This window comes from Oncorhynchus mykiss, chromosome 8, assembly GCF_013265735.2.
Source record: "Oncorhynchus mykiss isolate Arlee chromosome 8, USDA_OmykA_1.1, whole genome shotgun sequence".
In the NCBI taxonomy this organism is placed as follows: domain Eukaryota; kingdom Metazoa; phylum Chordata; class Actinopteri; order Salmoniformes; family Salmonidae; genus Oncorhynchus; species Oncorhynchus mykiss.
In genome coordinates, this window is record NC_048572.1 from 40,912,544 (window position 1) to 40,931,690 (window position 19,147).

At 40.6% G+C, this 19,147-nt stretch overlaps 1 protein-coding gene across 4 annotated transcripts in view; it reads left to right on the forward strand.

Annotated features, from left to right (window-relative positions):
* The first annotated feature begins 399 nt into the window (after positions 1 to 399).
* Positions 400 to 19,147, forward strand: part of LOC110529915 (sorting nexin-3) — a 42,451-nt gene continuing 23,703 nt past the window's right edge. The window contains exon 1 of one of the 4 annotated variants that reach the window (XM_021612575.2): positions 400 to 880. In XM_021612575.2, the coding sequence (XP_021468250.1) occupies positions 719 to 880 (162 nt within the window). In that variant the 5' untranslated portion in view covers positions 400 to 718. The remainder of the gene's footprint in view (positions 881 to 19,147) is intronic. The other 3 variants (XM_036985474.1, XM_021612574.2, XM_021612573.2) reach the window with 3 other exon arrangements.

The following is a 19,147-nucleotide window of genomic DNA, read 5'->3' on the forward strand; positions in this document are numbered from 1 at the left end:
GAAAAAGGTGGGTGTTGTAGTATTTATAGCCACAGTTATTAACAAGTCTCCAAGAAGATGGACATCATTATATCTGCAGCTGAGAAGTTTTTGGGACTCCAATACTTAATGGAAGAAGTGCAAGGACTGCAAGGACTACTGTCGCCTGGAAATGTCCTGCCATCACAGGATCCTTCTGAGCCTGGTAAGGGACCTGATCAAAACAGAAAAGCAGGCTGATTTAGTTTAATTAACATTTCGAAATTTGGATGACATTTTTGTACATGTATTTGTTTTCCTTTTAGGATCCTTATTATCCACCCGTACAGTAGGTGGCGGGAATGCACATATAAATGTTGCGAACGCCATTATACCAAAGAAGAAGAAATAACAAACGTAATTTCCTTTGTAATTAACTACGTTATGGGCGAGTTATTAAGCCAATAAAAAGTTTTTACATGTAAAATGTGTTCCGTAAAGTGTATTTTGGTATACGTATGTCGCGATTTTGTTTAGTTTGTTGGGAATCAAATGCAATACTTTACACAGCGCATTTAACTCTGATTGGTCAATATTTCAGATGTGCACTTATCAGCCAAGAAAATGCAAATACGCTAAGACAGAGGTAGTAAACAAAACACAAGGATGGTGCCAAGCGTCAGCTGCACCTCAGCTGATCGGAAGTGGAGCGCGCAACCACAAACCATTGAGGCTAATTTAGCTAGCGAGTGAGGGAGAAATGGCTGATACCATAGCTGATACAAGGAGGCTATTCTCCAAGCCTCAGAACTTGAATGACGCGTATGGACCACCTAGTAACTTTCTAGAGATAGACATGAGCAACCCGGAGACGGTCGGTGTCGGCAGGACCAGGTTTACCACGTATGAAATCAGACTAAAGGTGAGCATACCATTATCTTGCTCTCAAGGGCAATGAACCTGGTCATCTTTATAAAGGGGATTGAGTTTAGCTCACACTAGGGGATTTGTACCAGTCAGACACTGTCAAATCAGTTACAGTAGCTAACGTTAGTTAGCCAACCAGCTTTTAAACACTGGGTAACTAGCTAACGTTAGCATAATAGTTAGCCAACTACCAGGTGGTTTAATTAAACTAACGCGTAGTTATAGTGACATTTTACCAATGCAGCTGTATATTAAAACAATTCAACCCATTCTGGTGAGGTTGTCAAAGTATGGATACATTGTATCATTGCATGGGCCTCCAGTTATTGTCGATAGCCTAGCCAACTTTCTTGCTAATTGTTAGCTAGCTAGCTAGATGTTATCTTAAGGAATGTGACGCCAATGGCAAGTTAGAAATATGTTGTTGAAGGTGGGGGACTTGTTTGTGTCTTGTTTGCAAGAGCTCCATGTCAAACCGTCAGGGAGCCATGTAGTTAGCTACAGAAGCGAATTTGTATGATCTAGGCTATATTTATATTTAAATATATCTAGGCTAAGCTAGGCTATATTTACTAAAGTAACGAACCGTTAACAAATCTTTGTTGTGCGCCAGCCACACCCCTGTCATCGGGTGTAGATAATGGTATTTGTCACACACAGAAGTAAAGAGCTTGACAAGGGCGTATTTAAACAGTCAATGAGACGTCAATTGCAAGTCTCTACCTAGAAACAGAGCTAGAGCTCAGAGTCCAGCTCCTTCACTCAGTGAAGAAATGTCTCTTCTCTTATGCCCCTACTCAGATATTGAGCAATACAGATTACCCCAGTGTTTTCCCTTCCCCTCTGTTAGTCAGAGTAATACTATTCCAGTGAAGGGTCTCTGTGTAAAGTTCAGTGTGTTGAAATTGTACTGGTCAGCTTCTCTGGAATGAAGACATGATGTTGAGCAGGCTCAGCATCAGCAAGCCCCACGGACCACTCATTCACCCCACGCATTTCCTTCCTGCTCTGCTGAGTAAAGGATGGGGAGGTTAAACAGGACAAAATGTTTGTTGTCACAAAGCTAGACCTCAGGTACTCCAATTCTCTTCCTGCTTCCCACTGGTGGGGAGAGGACAGTTAGATTGGAATCAAATAATGATTTTTGACATTCACCTTTGGTTTGATCCATGTTTTATAAACTGCACTATTAAAGTCGCTCTTCAACAACTGTTGAACCCTCAAATAGGCTGAAGGTGCTCATGAGTGCTTGTAAATAAAACAAAGTTACTCAAAGTATCATCATGACAGTTAAGATGAGGACAGACAATGCATGGGGTATAACACAATTTTAAACAAATATATTTTTGAACATGTCTGGTGCTTGTTCTCATGTTTTTATGAAAACCTAAGCAAACCAACTGGATACGGTTACCAACGCAACAATACTTTTTTTTATAGAATATACTCTGTTTTTCATCCTCTGCTTTTATCCTATATGTTTCACACCACTCTTTCTGCCACCTACACAATGTGCAGAATAGAAAACAAATGTCAAATGACCAGATTTGTTGCATTTGAGGCAGTACATCAAGAGCTATGCATGTCTGATTGTCTGGGCTGTCTCTCTGTTGTTGTTTGCCTCTGTGTCTGTCTGAAGCCTTGACTGACGGCCCCCATGGTTATTAGAGGTGTAGTGGTTTAGCCCCTAGCAGTCCTGTAGTATTTATAGCTTTCCTACCTAAAGAAGCCAGAGCGAGAGAAGCCTGTCTGTAGGCATTAGGTCTGAATATAAGGCTACTGTACTTGATTAGGGTGTAATAATTAGCATATGTGTGTAATCAGCATTAATTGTGTGCTTCGTAGCCCTCCTTGACCCTGCTTTGCATAAGAGGATGGAATAAGAGGAGCATCCCTCACTTCTCAACAAACGTGGTCTCAACTTTTCTTCGCTTCCCTCCTCATTCATTTCTTTTCCCTTTCTTTAGAAACTTTACTCCCGATTCTAAAGGTGTTTCAGCTATAGTGAAAGGCCTGTCTGGTACCTTGGTGAGCCTGGAATGCTTTGCAGAGTTAGTGTTTCAGGTTCCCTCACCACTTAGCTATAATATTATTTGGATGCCTCCCCCCTGTCTCCACTCTCCCAGTACAACCCCCCCCCCCCCCCCAATATGGCCATACTGAGAGAGCCTTCTTAATCCCCTCATTGAGAGGGGAGAAGAATGGATCAGGCCGGTGGGTAGGGGAAGGCCCCCCCTGGGAGGCCGCATAGGCACTCCCTCGCTCTTCATCTACCATATCCCTCCATCTCCAACGTCCCTCGCCCACCCTTCCTAGTGGAGAGAATAGTCACCTTGGCTCACAATGACTCTTTAAAGTCCCGTATGACAGGTGAAATGTGTGCTGTACCTGCACCAGCAGAGTCAGGGGTCTGGCAGGCCACCTCTTCACTGCAATGCCTATAGGCTAGCTTCTATACTTTGAGTTCATGTTTCTTTGGTTCATACTACTCATTCTAGGTCTCTGTCCCAACTTCAGTATCTGTGGTAACTGTTGCACAACTCTTTTAGACAAGTAGTAGGCCTGCTCTAGCCTAAGTAACAATCATTCAATGTCTTTGTTTGGTAGTATACATTTTTTGTCATTATGGTTTTCACTGATGTGCAGTGGTCATTTTATGGTCACTCGCGTGGTGCATTTCATGATGATGGGTGACTTATTATGGTCATGTGACAAAAAGTCACGGTGAGAGCGTGTGTGGTCAGTTAGTGGTCATTTAGACCTATCGTTTAGGCCAGTTTCTCAAGTTAACCTACAATTTGCATGTCCAGACTCGTAAACCTGAGAAATATGGTCTTGCAAAAAACGATGGAATTTCATCTTTGGTCTTTACATTTGTCATTTGTTATATTTGAAGTGTGCCTTCTGCCTATCATATGTAGTTTAAATAATCCCCCTGATAATAGAAGGCTATTGCTTATAGGCCTACATTTTGTGGACAACATGTTGGATAGCCTAATTTTAGTTTGCTTTCCAGTTAGTTCATCCTCAGGATTTAGTTGTTTTATTATTATTATTTTTTTCATGTCTTGAATGCTGAGGGGATGCTACATAATCCTGATGTCTCTCAAATGGTTTTCAGTTGGGTGAAAGGACTTTTCTCTCTCTCTCTCAGCAGAGTAGTGTATTTGATTTTTATCTCAACAAACAGGGGAGGGGGGTGGAAGCTTCGCCACCAACATTAGACCTTGCCTTTGGTAGCCTCCATCTCCCCCTTCAGAGAGCAGCACACACTAGAGAGAATGGACTTTGGGATCTCACTTTATTTATGGACAGACGGGAGCATACAAAAAGGCCTCTTACTACAGCTCTCTCATATCCTCTCCACTCCCATAGCCTCCCCCTCTTTCTTTTTATCTTTCTATCTTTCTATCTTTCTATTTGGGGGGGGGACTTTTTGGCCATTAATAAAATAGGGAGGGGTGTGGGTGTCTTGTCAGGCACAGTCAAGTGTAATCCAAAATCTACAGGATCACATCTGACAACTATTTGAATGGAAATGGGGAACATATTGTATCAAGGCTACCATGGCCGACTTGAAATGACAGTATCAAAAGTGGGAGTTGATACTATGGCAACAAAGCAGCTTTCTGCCAGCTAGGCGAGTCGGGGAGGAGAGAGGGAAGGCTGTCGAGCTGTAGGGGCGAGAGAGAGTAAGTGAGAGTGCACAGAGAAAACGATAGTGAGATCGACGGACCCAACACCATTGTTTCCCCCCTCTCTTTCCCCTTTTGGAATAAGATAAGATGAGATGGTATTGTTCTGCCATTTTTCATACTTTGGATTTTTTAAAGGGACAGCTAGGCAAGAAGGGTATTGGGGGGGGGGGTGTGGCACTCTCGAAGTTGACTTAATCCATCCTACTAAAATCTAATGCGTGTAGGCGGCCTTCAACCATTCTCACATGAGGGGGGGGACCTCTCTCTCTGCCCCCCCCCCCCCAGTTTATAATTACCTATGGTATTGTCACTTAGAAATGTCCTTGTTTTTGAAAGAAAATAAAAAATTGTCCATTAAAATAACATACAATTGATTAGTGATACAGTGTAGACATTAATGTTGTAAATTACTATTGTAGCTGGAAACGGCAGATTTTTCATGGAATATCTACATAGGCATACAGAGGCACATTATCAGCAACCATCACTCCTGTGTTCCAATGGCATGTTGTGTTAGCTAATCCAAGTTTATCATTTTAAAAAGGATAATTGATTAAAAGGCAGCTTCATCAAATAGTACCCGCAAAACACTAGTCTCAACGTCAACCGTGAAGAGGCAAAAAATGAGCTTTTCCTTAAAAATCAAGGACATTTTTAATGGGGCCAAAAAAAATGTCTATATAATATCTTTTTTTACTATAAATGCATAATGTTGGTTTAATGCTGTAACACAAAATAAAACTATTAATAAAAGCCCATTACTGCTAATTACTTAGTAACCTTAATTTAACCACACTAGGGCAATTCCACATTAATAGAGTGAAATATGTAAAATTTTCTGTAGAAATTGTCAAAAGTAGTCCTTGTGCATACTGTATGATTGATATGATATGACTGTTGTATGGTTTGTTTAACTTTGCAATAATTGCTTTTTGTTTGACATCCATTTAAAGGGAAACATCTGAGTGTGTGTGTGTGTGGAATTCTTTTAATTTAATGACTTTCTTTTTTCATTCAAAGTAAAGTTTGTTTCCCATTAGTAAAATTCTTGTGAAGGTTGTCACTTCACCTTTTGGAGGGAACAATGTTTAAAGGGGAACTGCACCCGCTGATTTGGCCTTACGTTTTGGCTTGCTCCTCAAGAAATGCTGGCTGCCACGACAGAAGTCAAACATGAGATTGCTTGGGGTCACTTTAATAATGTTTACGTACTGTTTTACCCACTTTATATGTATATACAAATCCTCAAAAAGTTCTACAGCTGCACTGTCGAGAGCATCCTGACCGGTTGCATCACCTCCTGGAATGGCAACTGCTCGGCATCTGACCGTAAAGTGCTACAGAGGGTAGTGCGTACGGCACAGTACATCACTGGGGCCAAGCTTCTTGCCATCCAGGTCCTAGATAGTAGGCGGTAGAGGTTGACTGATTAATCGGAATTGCCAATTTTAATTAGGGCCGATTTCAAGTTTTCATAACAATCGAAAATCTGTATTTTTGGATGCCGATTTTGCTGATTTTGTCAATTTTATAATTTTTTTTAACACCTTTATTTAACTAGGCAAGTCAGTTAAGAACACAATCTTATTTTCAATGACGGCCTAGGAATGGTGGGTTAACTGCCTTGTTCAGGGGCAGAACGACACATTTTTACCTTGTCAGCTCAGGGATTCAATCATACAATCTTACGGTTAACTAGTCCAATGCTCTAACCACCTGCCTCACGAGGAGCCTGCCTGTTACGCGAATGCAGTAAGAAGCCAAGGTAAGTTGCTAGTTAGCATTAAACTTATCTTATAAAAAACAATCAATCTATCATAATCACTAGTTATAACTACACATGGTTGATGACATTACTAGTTTATCTTCCGTGTCCTGCGTTGCATATAATCGATGCGGTGCGCATTTGCGAAAAAGGACTGTCGTTGCTCCAACGTGTACCTAACTATAAACATCAATGCCTTTCTTAAAATCAGTACACAGAAGTATATATTTTTAAACCTGCATATTTAGCTAAAAGAAATCCAGATTAGCAGGCAATATTAACCAGGTGAAATTGTCACTTCTCTTGCATTCATTGCACGCAGAATCAGGGTATATGCAACAGTTCGGGCCGCCTGGCTCGTTGCGAACTAATTTGCCAGAACTTTACGTAATTATGACATAACATTGAAGGTTGTGCGACGTAACAGGAATATTTAGACTTAGGGATGCCACCCGTTAGATAAAATATGGAACGGTTCCGTATTTCACTGAGAGATTAAACATTTTGTTTTCGAGATGATAGTTTCCGGATTTGACCATATTAATGACCTATTGCTCGTATTTCTGTGTGCTATTATGTAATAATTAAGTCTATGATTTGATAGAGCAGTCTGACTGAGCAATGGTAGGCACCAGCAGGCTCGTAAGCATTCATTAACCAGTTGCGACGAGCAAACCCGGATCTGGGATCCTATTTATAGCCTCAAGCTCATTACCATAACGCAACGTTAACTATTCATGAAAATTGCAAATGAAATGAAATAAATATGCTAGCTCTGAAGCTTAGCCTTTTGTTAACAACACTGTCATCTCAGATTTTCAAAATATGCTTTTCAACCATAGCAAAACAAGCATTTGTGTAACAGTATTGATAGCTAGCGTAGCATTTAGCGTAGCATTGAGCGGGCAACATTTTCACAAAAACAAGAAAAGCATTCAAGTAAAATCATTTACCTTTGAAGAACTTCAGATGTTTTCAATGAGGAGACTCTGTTAGATAGCAAATGTTCAGTTTTTCCAAAAATATTCTTTGTGTATTAGAAATCGCTCCGTTTTGTACATCACGTTTGGCTACCAAAAAAACCCGAAAATTCAGTCATCAAAACGCCAAACTTTTTTCCAAATTAACTCCATAATATCGACTGAAACATGGCAAACGTGGTTTAGAATCAATCCTCAAGGTGTTTTTCACATATCTCTTCGATGATATAACGTTCGTGGAAGTCTGGTTTCTCCTCTCTATCAAATGGAAAAATAGTTGCGCAAACGCCAGGTGCACCAATTTCGACGCAGGACACCAGGCGTACCAGACACCTGGTAAATGTAGTCTCTTATGGTCAATCTTCCAATGATATGCCTACAAATACGTCACAATGCTGCCGACACCTTGGGGAAACGGCAGAAAGTGTAAGCTCATTCCTGTCGCATTCACAGCCATATAAGGAGACAATGGAAAACAGCGCCTCAGAAATTTTGCTCATTTCCTGTTTGAAGTTTCATCTTGGTTTCGCCTGTAGCATCAGTTCTGGGGCACTCACAGACAATATCTTTGTAGATTTGGAAACGTCAGTGTTTTCTTTCCAAAGCTGTCATTTATATGCATAGTCAAGCATCTTTTCGTGACAAAATATTGCGCTTAAAACGGGAACATTTTTCATCCAAAAATGAAATACTGCCCCCAGAGGTTCAAGAGGTTAAAAAATCACTTTCGTGCACTTTGCCAGCAGCTCTTCGCTGTGCTTCAAGCATTGCGCTGTTTATGACTTCAAGCCTACTCCTGAGATTAGGCTGGTGTAACCGATGTGAAATGGCTAGCTAGTTAGCGGGGTGCGCGCTAATAGCGTTTCAAACGTCACTCGCTCTGAGACTTGGAGTAGTTGCTCCCCTTGCTCTGCATGGGTAACGCTGCTTCGAGGGTGGCTGTTGTCGATGTGTTCCTGGTTCGAGCCCAGGTAGGAGCGAGGAGAGGGACGGAAGCTATACTGTTACACTGGCAATACTAAAGTGCCTATAAGAACATCCAATAGTCAAAGGTATATGAAATACAAATCGTATAGAGAGAAATAGTCCTATAATTCCTATAATAACTACAACCTAAAACTTCTTACCTGGGAATATTGAAGACTCATGTTAAAAGGAACCACCAGCTTTCATATGTTCTCATGTTCTGAGCAAGGAACTTAAACATTAGCTTTCTTACATGGCACATATTGCTCTTTTATTTTCTTCTCCAACACTTTGTTTTTGCATTATTTAAACCAAAGTGAACATGTTTCATTATTTATTTGAGGCTAAATTGATTTTATTGATGTATTGTATTATATATATTAAGTTAAAATAAGTGTTCATTCAGTATTGTTGTAATGGTCATTATTACAAATAAAATAAAAAAATTGGCTGATTAATCGGTATCGGCACACACTTGTCCCACAGTTGACAGTGCATGTCAGAGCAAAAACCAACCATGAGGTCGAAGGAATTGTCCATAGAGCTCCGAGACAGGAGTGTGTCCAGGCACAGATCCATCATTCTTAAATAGAAGTTTGGAACCACCAAGACTCTTCCTAGAGCTGTCCGTCCGGCCAAACTGAGCAATCGGTGGGAGAAGGGCCTTGGTCAGGGAGGTGACTAAGAACACGGTCACTCTGACAGAGCTCCAGAGTTCCTTTATGGAGATGGGAGAATGGACCACATTTCTGCAGCACCCCACAAATCAGGCATTATTGGTAGAGTGTCCAGACTGAAGCCCCCTCCTCAGTAAAAGGCACATGACAGCCCACTTGGAGGTTTCCAAAAGGTACCTAAAGACTTTCAGACCATGAGAAACAAGATTCTCTGGTCTGTTGAAACCAAGATTGCACTCTTTGGCCCGAATGCAGGGACTGGGAGACTAGCCAGGATCGAGGCAAAGATGAACGGAGCAAAGTACATAGATCCTTCATTAAAACCTGCTCCAGAATGCTCAGGACCTCGGACTGCGGTGAAGATTCACCTTCCAACAGGATAATGTCCCGAAGCCACTCTTGCGTTGTGTCCTTAGGGTCAAGTCTCTGAATGTCCTTGAGTGGCCTAGCCAGAGCCCGGACTTGAACCTGATCGAACATCTTCAGAGAGACCTGAAAATAGATGTGCAGCAATGCTCCCCATCCAACCTGACAGAGCTTGAGAGAAGAATAGGAGAAACTCCCCAAATAAAGGTGTGCCAATCTTGTGGTGTCATAACCAAGAAGACTCAAGGCTGTAATTGCTGTCAAAGATGCTTCATAAAAGTACTGAGTAAAGGGTCTGAATACTTATGCAATACTTCAGTTTTTATAATTTAGCAAAAATGTGTAAAAACCAGTTTTTCCTTTGTCATTATGGGGTAGTATTGTTTGTAGATTGAGGTAAAAAACAACATTATTTAAATCCAATAAAACATTTCAATCCAAGTGTGTGAAAAAGTCCAGGGGTCTGAATACTTTTTGAAGGCACTGTATATTATATACATTATATATTTATATTCTGGCATTACTGCACTGTTGGAGCTAGAAACACAAGCATTTCACAGCACTTGCAATAACATCTGTGTACGTGACCAATACACTTTGATTTGGGTGTGGTTTGATGTAGTGTGTGGTTTGATGTAGGGTGTGGTTTGATGTAGGGTATCTTGGTTGTGTCCTTGCCACCACCAAGATACACCCATCTGTCAGAACCTTGCCTGCTGTTTCCCCCCACTCAATCACAACGAACAAACCTCGTGCAGATTGAATTCAATAACAACAGGCAGATAGATGTATGGTTTGATGCTGGAGGAAGCTTTGAATGGGTCAATAGCCTACAGACTTATATGAGAAATTGCTGACTTTATTTAGATATTCTAAACTAAATGTTTTGATAACTTTCAAATGTAGTTACTGATCCATGTAGAAGAAACAACACTTTACATAATACAATAGAAGCAGTGTCCTGCTAATATAACAATGTGCCCCGTCATTCCCAGCCGATACAGATACTGTGACTATCGGCATTTTGTCTGGTGGTAATAGGGCTACCTTGGCAAATATGTCAGTGGTCATATCTTCCTGTGTGGTATCCCATATACAACCAGAGTTCCCTAATCCTGGTGCAGAATACACCTCCCCATATTGACTGATACCATTCAATTCAATAATTAAAAAAGACATAAGTAAAAGTTGTCTAGTAAAAATGTTATGCTGTGTGCCAGGTTTTTCTCCATTTAGAGATATCAGTACCAACCCATCTGTCAGTCTGGAGTGGACATCACATCATCTTGCAAGTCTCCATGTGCTGGCTGATACATGTTTCTGTGAACACACACACAGTCATTGTTCTATTCTCAACGGCAGTTACAATGGTCATATCTGACACACAAACGGGTACTATATTTAAGTTTGATACAACCTACCAAATTATGGTCTCCCCATCAAATGACAGAGGCTGGCATCTGGAAAAAGCTTCTACAGTCCTCTCCAACTGTAGAAACAGGCTGAGTTGAGGCAGAGTTCATCAGTGACTGATGGAATGAAAAGGGTGTTGCAAATACTGGACATTTCTTCTATACTATATTATTAGTAATCACATTCAGTCCCACATTGTGGATGTGTTGAGTGCCAGGTCTCTCTTCATTCAGAGACAGTATCAAGCCTGTCTGTTGGTCAGGACTTCATCACATCAACTTGCAAGTCCCCAAGTGCTGGCTCCATAGATGCATCCACAGTCACTGTTCTATTACCAATGCCAGTTAGGATATGTGATATCTGACAAATAAACATGTATTATGATGAAGTTTGAACCGGTCATACTAAACCTACCTAATTCTGGTCTCCCCATCAATGACTGTTGGTGAGCAGGCAAGAGGTGGGTGGAGGTAAGGTCTTTGATTAGCATGGTGGAACCAACCTGATCGCTGCATTCACCTTTCTGTTTAACTTCAGGCATCTAGTTTTGAGGGAGCATGCAATTGGCATGCTGACTGCAGGAATGTCCTCTAGAGCTGTTGCCAGAGAATTGAATGTTAATTTCTCTACCATAATGTCGTTTTAGAGAATTTGGAAGTATGTCCAACCGGCCTCACAACCGCAGACCACGTATAACCATGCCAACCCAGGACCTCCACATCCGGCTTCTTTACCTGCGGGATCGTCCGATGCCAGCCACTCGGACAGCTGATGAAACTGGGTTTGCACAACCAAAGAATTTCTGCTCAAACTTTCAAAAACTGTTTCAGTGAAGATTATCTGCGTGCTCGTTGTCCTCACCAGGGTCTTGACCTGACTGAAGCTGATAATGTCCCAGTTCTTCAATGGCCTGCATACTCACCTGACATGTCATCCGTTGAGCACGTTTGGGATGCTCTGGATTGACGTGTATGACCGCATGCTCCAGTTCCCGCCAGTATCTAGCAACTTCGCACAGCCATTAAAGAGAAGTAGGACAACAGGCCACAATCAATAGCCTGATCAACTCAATCCAGAGGAGATGTCGCATGAGGCAAATGGTGGTCCCACCAGATACTGACTGGTTTTGGTCTGGATTTTATTGATAATATTACTGTTTTGGTTAGCGATTGTATCACCGTCATGGCATTGCTCCCCGCCTGCCCTGGTCTGTCTCCTCCAGTCTGGTACAGGTGCCCCCGGGGAGGGGGAGGGATCATAAACCGCATACTTTTTACTGACCTGCTGTTGGACTAGTTGATTAGGGATTCTTGCTATTATTATTTAGGAACGCTTTCATATGAAGTCTACCCTTGGCTTTTACAATGTTGCCGATACTTTTTATAGCCCTTTGCTCTGTGAATGGGGAAATATGACTTTCTCCCTCATGCCTTGGGAGAAATCACACGCTTGCTCTATAAATGCACGTGTGAACTTTGCACATTTCTCCCAAACAACAATGGGGAAATCGGACTCTTCCGCTTACATGTCAGGACTGTTCTCTTGGTACTTAACCATGTCTCTGGACTTTACACATCTCCTGAAATATGTGGTGTTAAAGACCGGAGACTGGATTGTCATTCAAGTGCTGTCTGTAAATCCAAATGTTGTAACCCCCGATCTAGACGTGCCATTATCTTGCTGCTTTTACTGTCTGGAAATGTGCAATCTAACCCAGGTCCTGCCAATACTACTGTATTTATGCTTTCTGAAACCTGGTTCAGAAAATCTATTAGACAAAAAATATTGGCGTAAATGGTTAGTGTTTTTCGTGCAGATCGTAAATCTAAGGGTGGTGATGTTGCTGTACTGTGTACGTAAAATACAAGTTCTCGTGGCTGTTCTGATTTCTGTTAATTAACCTAAGCAATTTGAATCTGTCTTTGAACCTAAACCTCAGCTCATCTTGAAATATTGTTGTATCTTGGTGTTATAGACCTCCCATCTGCTACTGCTGGCTCTCTGGATTGTGTTTTCGAATTATCACAGCATTTCAACTCTGAGTTTGTGTTGATGTGTGATCTGAATCAAGTCTGGTTATCATTAGCTCTGATGAACTAAAAAAAAATATGCTATAACTAATCTCACTCAGATTGTCAACAGTGTAACTAGGTTGAATATAATGTATCCTCTGAAATCCTCTTTGATTGATCTTAACCAATACTCATCGTTTTTTTTAGTTGTTTCAAATTACTTAAGTGATCAGTGTGCTCTTGCCTATGTGAGAGATGGTCAAATTCCTAAGTGATCTCCACGTGTCATTACGAAAAGAAACTGGAAGCAGTTTGATATTCAAGGTTTTTTACATGATGTACAGTTGAAGTTGGAAGTTTACATACCAACTACATTTAAACTCAGTTTTTCACAATTCCTGACATTTTATCCTAGTAAAAATCCCTGTCTTAGGTCAGTTAGGATCACCACTTTATTTTAAGAATGTGAAATGTCAGAATAATAGTAGAGAATGATAGCATGCAATAGGCATGTCCCTTTCAAAAAAATACAGGATTAAATGTAGAGAACCCTTGGTTTACTGATGAACTTGCTAAAATCATAAGGGATCTAAATGCTATGTGGGTTATAGCAAGAGGCTCTGGTTCGGTGGGCGATAGGATGGCTTTTAAAAGTCTGGGTGTGGCTATGACCCGAAAACTGAAAGCAGACTACTACCTTAAATCTACTTCAGATAATTTAAATAATCCTTCTACATTTTTGCAACTAGTGAAAGGCTTGGAGAGCAAAAAAGATATACAGCTTCCCAAACAATTGTTGATTAACCCACAGCTTATAACTGAGAGAACCTATATTATGAAACCCTTAAATCATTTTATAGATAGTTTATTTGAAAATGTCTAAATGAGCCCTTTGTGAATTTACTAGATGCCCTTATGCACTCCTTCGCCATGTTCTCTTTCTCATCCTTCTCGGTTTCAGAAGTGCGTAAAGCCCTGAAGGAAATTGATAGAAAGAAATACCCTGGCCCTGAAGATCTAGACCCCTGCCCCTTACACCTAGCTGCAGACATCATTGCTCCCCCTTAACATGTCTTTTTAAACTCACGCTTGATGAAAATCTGCTATTTTGCTGCCTCTCCTGAAAGGTGGTAATCTTTCGCTACCTGTCAACTATCAACCCACATCAAAATTGTCTGTACTGTCTAAGGTACTTTAGTCTTTAGTTAGTAGGCAGCTGAAGGCCTACATCCAAGAAAACAACATCTTAAATGGAATGCAGTCAAGTTTGGTTTGGCCACAGCACTGTTTCAGAAAAATTGAAGGTTATAATTGACATACACTGTGTTCTTGACAAGAAGTTACATTGTGTGTCTGTCTGTATTGTTTTGTCAGCTGCATTTGACACGGTGGACCATACTGTGTTGGTGCAAAGATTAAAATGTTGTGAAATTACTGGTCATCCTCTACATTGGTTTATGAATTACCTATCAACTCGTACACAATGTGTAATGGCGGATAGTTGTAAATCTGATAGAGAGTAGAGTACTCCATAGAGTTGTGCTCAGGTGTTCCGCAATTGCTATTTTGGGCCCAATGTTGTTTGTTTTGTAGATCAACAACATTGGGAATCGTATTGAAACAGCGGTTGTTTATTTTTATGCAGATGATACCGCTCTTTATTCACGTGGTAGCAGTTTCTTTAGCTTTTCAAATGCCCAAAGAGCATTTAACTCCATACAACATAATCTGCATGATTTGAAGCGGGTTCTGAATTTGGGTGAAACAAAATGCATAGTATTTTCAAATGCCAGGAATGTTACTAATCATGTAATTGCTACATTGGTGTTTTTTCACTTACACAGCTAGCTAATTTAGCATACTCAAACACCCAGTTCAAACTGATGAATGCTATTTATGTTGGCTAGCTGGCTAAGGCACTGGAACTCTTCCAAGTCAAGGTAAGCTTTCGGTTTTATTAATGCATTATCACCGGGGCCTGCCGGTGTAACTGCTAAACTACTTTCTGTACACTACCTCGTTATTGTAGCGGGTTTACTAACATTTGTTAGTTCTCATAGCTATGTTCACTATGACTTTAGCTAATATGGTGACATTGACAATGATGTAGGCTGTATGTAGTGGTTAGCGGTTATGGTATAAAGGTTTGGCCGGGAATTTTTTTTAATTTAAAAATGTTTTTTTTTTTTTTTTTGCCTGATCAGACAGCTGTTGTGTTGTGCACTGATGGTGAGGAGCGTGCTTAGATGCGAGAAGGAATTATACAACAAGCAAAGTGATTATGCTGTTTGTATAGTGTATTCCGACCCCCTTGAATTTTTCTAAATTAAAAAAAATAAAACATTCTCAGTGACCATCAGGTTCTTGGTCACCTCCTTGACCAAGGCCCTTCTCTCCCGATTTTCTCAGTTTGGCCAGGCGGCCAGCACCAGGAAGATTCTTGGTGGTTCCAAACTTCTTCCATTTAAGAATGATGGAGGCCGCTGTGTTCTTGGGGACCTGCAATTCTGCATATATTTTTTGGTACCCTTCCCCAGATCTGTGCCTCGACACAATTCTGTCTCGGAGCACTACGGGCAATTCCTTGGCTTAGTTTTTGCTCTGACATGCACTGTCAACTGTGGGACCTTTTATATAGACAGGTGTTGCCTTTCCAAATCAAGTCCAGTCAATTGAATTTAACACAGGTGGACTCCAAGTTGTAGAAAGGATGATCAAGGGAAACAGGATACACCTGAGCTCAATTTTGTGTCTCATAGCAAAGGTACTGAATACTTATGTAATTAAGGTTTTTCTGTGTTTTTTTAAAATAAATTTGCAAAAATGCACTGTCATTGAGGTATTGTGTGTGTATATTGATGAGGGGAAAATTATTTAAGCAATTTTAGAATAAGGTTGTAACGTAACAAAATGTGGAAAAGGTCAAGGGGTCTGAATACTTTCCGAATGTGCTGTACATTGAGCTGGTTAAATGGAATATGAGTGACAGTAATTGAATATGCTGTAATAAAGTAAGGCCCATTAAAAAATATATACATTAGTCCTCCCTAATCTTAAACGGTACCGACTATGAAAATGATATATTCTGAGTTAGGGGAGGATGGACAAAAGTTCACAGCTTTTTTTTTCGTTGTTGAAATGTCCAGGTTTTTTTTTGTTGCTTTCATTCTTGAATAGCTTATATAATTTAAATGAAAATAATTAAAAATATCTATCAATTAATTCTAAATTGTTATCTAAAACATACTCCAGTCTCTAAAATCAAACCTATTTGGGTCAGTATCAATGCGTGATATCACACCTGTAAGACAGCCTGGACATGCAACTCTCCATGCAAACAATGGGAGAAGATGTCACTACTGGCCTATGAGGATAACTCTGTGTAAGATTATATTTTACCTTAACATGGAAACAGGCTGAACCATCATTTTTTATCATTTTTGCGAGAGTGAACGCCACCATTATTTTGCTTGAGAGGTGAGTGTACTAGGGACGGTGCATTACAGAGATGAGCTGCTATTCGTGCTGAGCGATTACCCACAACTTTTTCCCCCGCGATTTTATTAAACAACTAATTGAGTGATGTCGGTTCAATTACTTGTAATTCCATTAATTAGGCAAGACAAACTTATTTTTAAGATTTCCGTTATATCAATATAATCAATAAATCAAAGTATGTTTTTGGGCTTGTTCTGTAGTCATGGCACACTTTGTGTAGCTATTGAAGATTGAAAGCTGGAAGATACACATGATTGATTTTTATTACATATTTCTATTTGTCTCTATCCTCCACTGATTCAGAATATACCATCTTCATTAGAGGTTATTCCAACATGGCCGTAATCGTATCCGTAAATTGACAATTTTTTATTTCACCTTTATTTAACCAGGTAGGCTAGTTGAGAACAAGTTCTCATTTACAACTGCGACCTGGCCAAGATAAAACATAGCAGTGTGAACAGACAACAGAGTTACACATGGAGTAAACAATAATCAAGTCAATAACTTAGTAGAAAAAAAAAGGAAAAAAATTGTCTATATACATTGTGTGCAAAAGGCATGAGGAGGTAGGCGAATAATTACAATTTTATAGATTAACACTGGAGTGATAAATGATCAGATGGTCATGTGCAGGGAGAGATACTGGTGTGCAAAAGAGCAGAAAAGTAAATAAATAAAAAACAGTATGGGGATGAGGTAGGTAAATTGGGTGGGCAATTTACCGATGGAGATTTTTGCAATTCGTTCCAGTCACAGTCAGTAGAGAACTGGAAGGAAAGGCGGCCAAATGAGGTGTTGGCTTTAGGGATGATCAGTGAGATACACCTGCTGGAGCGCATGCTACGGGTGGGTGTTGCCATCGTGACCAGTGAACTGAGATAAGGCAGAGCTTTACCTGGCATGGACTTGTAGATGACCTGGAGCCAGTGGGTCTGGCGACGAATATGTAGCGAGGGCCAGCCGACTAGAGCATACAGGTCGCAGTGGTGGGTGGTATAAGGTGCTTTAGTAACAAAACGGATAGCACTGTGATAAACTGCAACCAGTTTGCTGAGTAGAGTATTGGAAGCTAATTTGTAGATGACATCGAAGTCGAGGATCGGTAGGATAGTCAGTTTTACTAGGGTAAGTTTGGCGGCGTGAGTGAAGGAGGCTTTGTTGCGGAATAGAAAGCCGACTCTAGATTTGATTTTAGATTGGAGATGTTTGATATGAGTCTGAAAGGAGAGTTTACAGACTAGCCAGACACCTAGGTACTTATAGATGTCCACATATTCTAGGTCGGAACCATCCAGGGTGGTGATGCTAGTCGGGCGTGCGGGTGCAAGCAGCGAATGGTTGAAAAGCATGCATTTGGTTTTAATAGCGTTTAAGAGCAGTTGGGGGCCACGGAAGGAGTGTTGTATGGCATTGAAGCTCGTTTGGAGGTTAGATAGCACAGTGTCTGAGGAAGGTCCAGATGTATACAGAATGGTGTCGTCTGCGTAGAGGTGGATCAGGGAATCGCCCGCAGCAAGAGCAACATCATTGATATATACAGAGAAAAGAGTCGGCCTGAGAATTGAACCCTGTGACACCCCCATAGAGACTGCCAGAGGACCGGACAACATGCCCTCCGATTTGACACACTAAACTCTGTCTGCAAAGTAGTTGGTGAACCAGGCAAGGCAGTCATTAGAAAAACCGAGGCTACTGAGTCTGCCGATAAGAATATGGTGATTGACAGAGTCGAAAGCCTTGGCCAGGTCGATGAAGACAGCTGCACAGTACTGTCTTTTATCGTGATACTCATGAATCTGAAAAAAAAAAAAACATAAGTGTATTAATAGATGTTGGCAAAATACCTTACCTGCACATTCTTGCTGCAAATTAGCAGTGTGTGTCCTCAACTTGCAGCAGGCAGCCAAGCTTTCTGTCACTCGGTCACATTGCACATCAGCATTTCATCTTTTTTCCCTAATCTTGCCCCGCTTGTTAGATATTATGCACATTGATAGCTTGATAGCAAACATCCTCACCATGTGATTTGTCATAGTAGCAGGCAGCTGCCCGAAAACATGTGAGGAAAAGTGATTGTTTGAAATTATGAAGTGAGTGGACAGAGAAATATAGCTTCACACAATCCAATCCGAGCAGCAGGGTCAACACACAACCCACCTTTCTATTTACAGACAGGCTAACTAGCCAGTTAAGTTATTTAGACCACATAGAACTTTGTGGCACCCAAAAAGTACTTTATTTTTGATCACAGACAATTACAAAAAATACTTGGATCATAATCGTAGCCAGAAAATGTCCCATATTTGTTACACTATTAGTTTTATCAGACTACTCGGCACACCCCTAATCTTCATGGTCATGACATGCTTGGGTCATTGACAAGAGAGAACCGAGTATAAAAATACATTTACCTCTGTTACTGAAGGTATAGCTCCAGATTGGATTAGATTCAGGCCGGTGACGTCGTTACCATTTGTTGCTCCTAGTTCACTGTATTAGTCAAACTCAAACATTTGTTATTTATTTAACCAGGTAGGCCAGTTGAGAACAAGTTCTCACTTACAACTGCGACCTGGCCAAGATAAAGCAAAGCAGTACGACACAAACAACACAGTTACACATGGGATAAACAGTCAATAACACAATAGAAAAATCTATATACAGTGTGTGCAAATATAGTAAGATTAGGGAGGTAAGGAAATAAATAGGCCATAGTGGCAAAATAATTACAATTTAGCAATAAACACTGCCGTGATAGACGTGCAGAAGATTAATGTGCAAGTAGAGATACTGGGGTGCAAAGGAGCAAAGAAAATAATAACAATATGGGGATGAGGTAGTTGAGTAGGATATTTATAGATGGGCTGTGTACAAGTGCAATGAT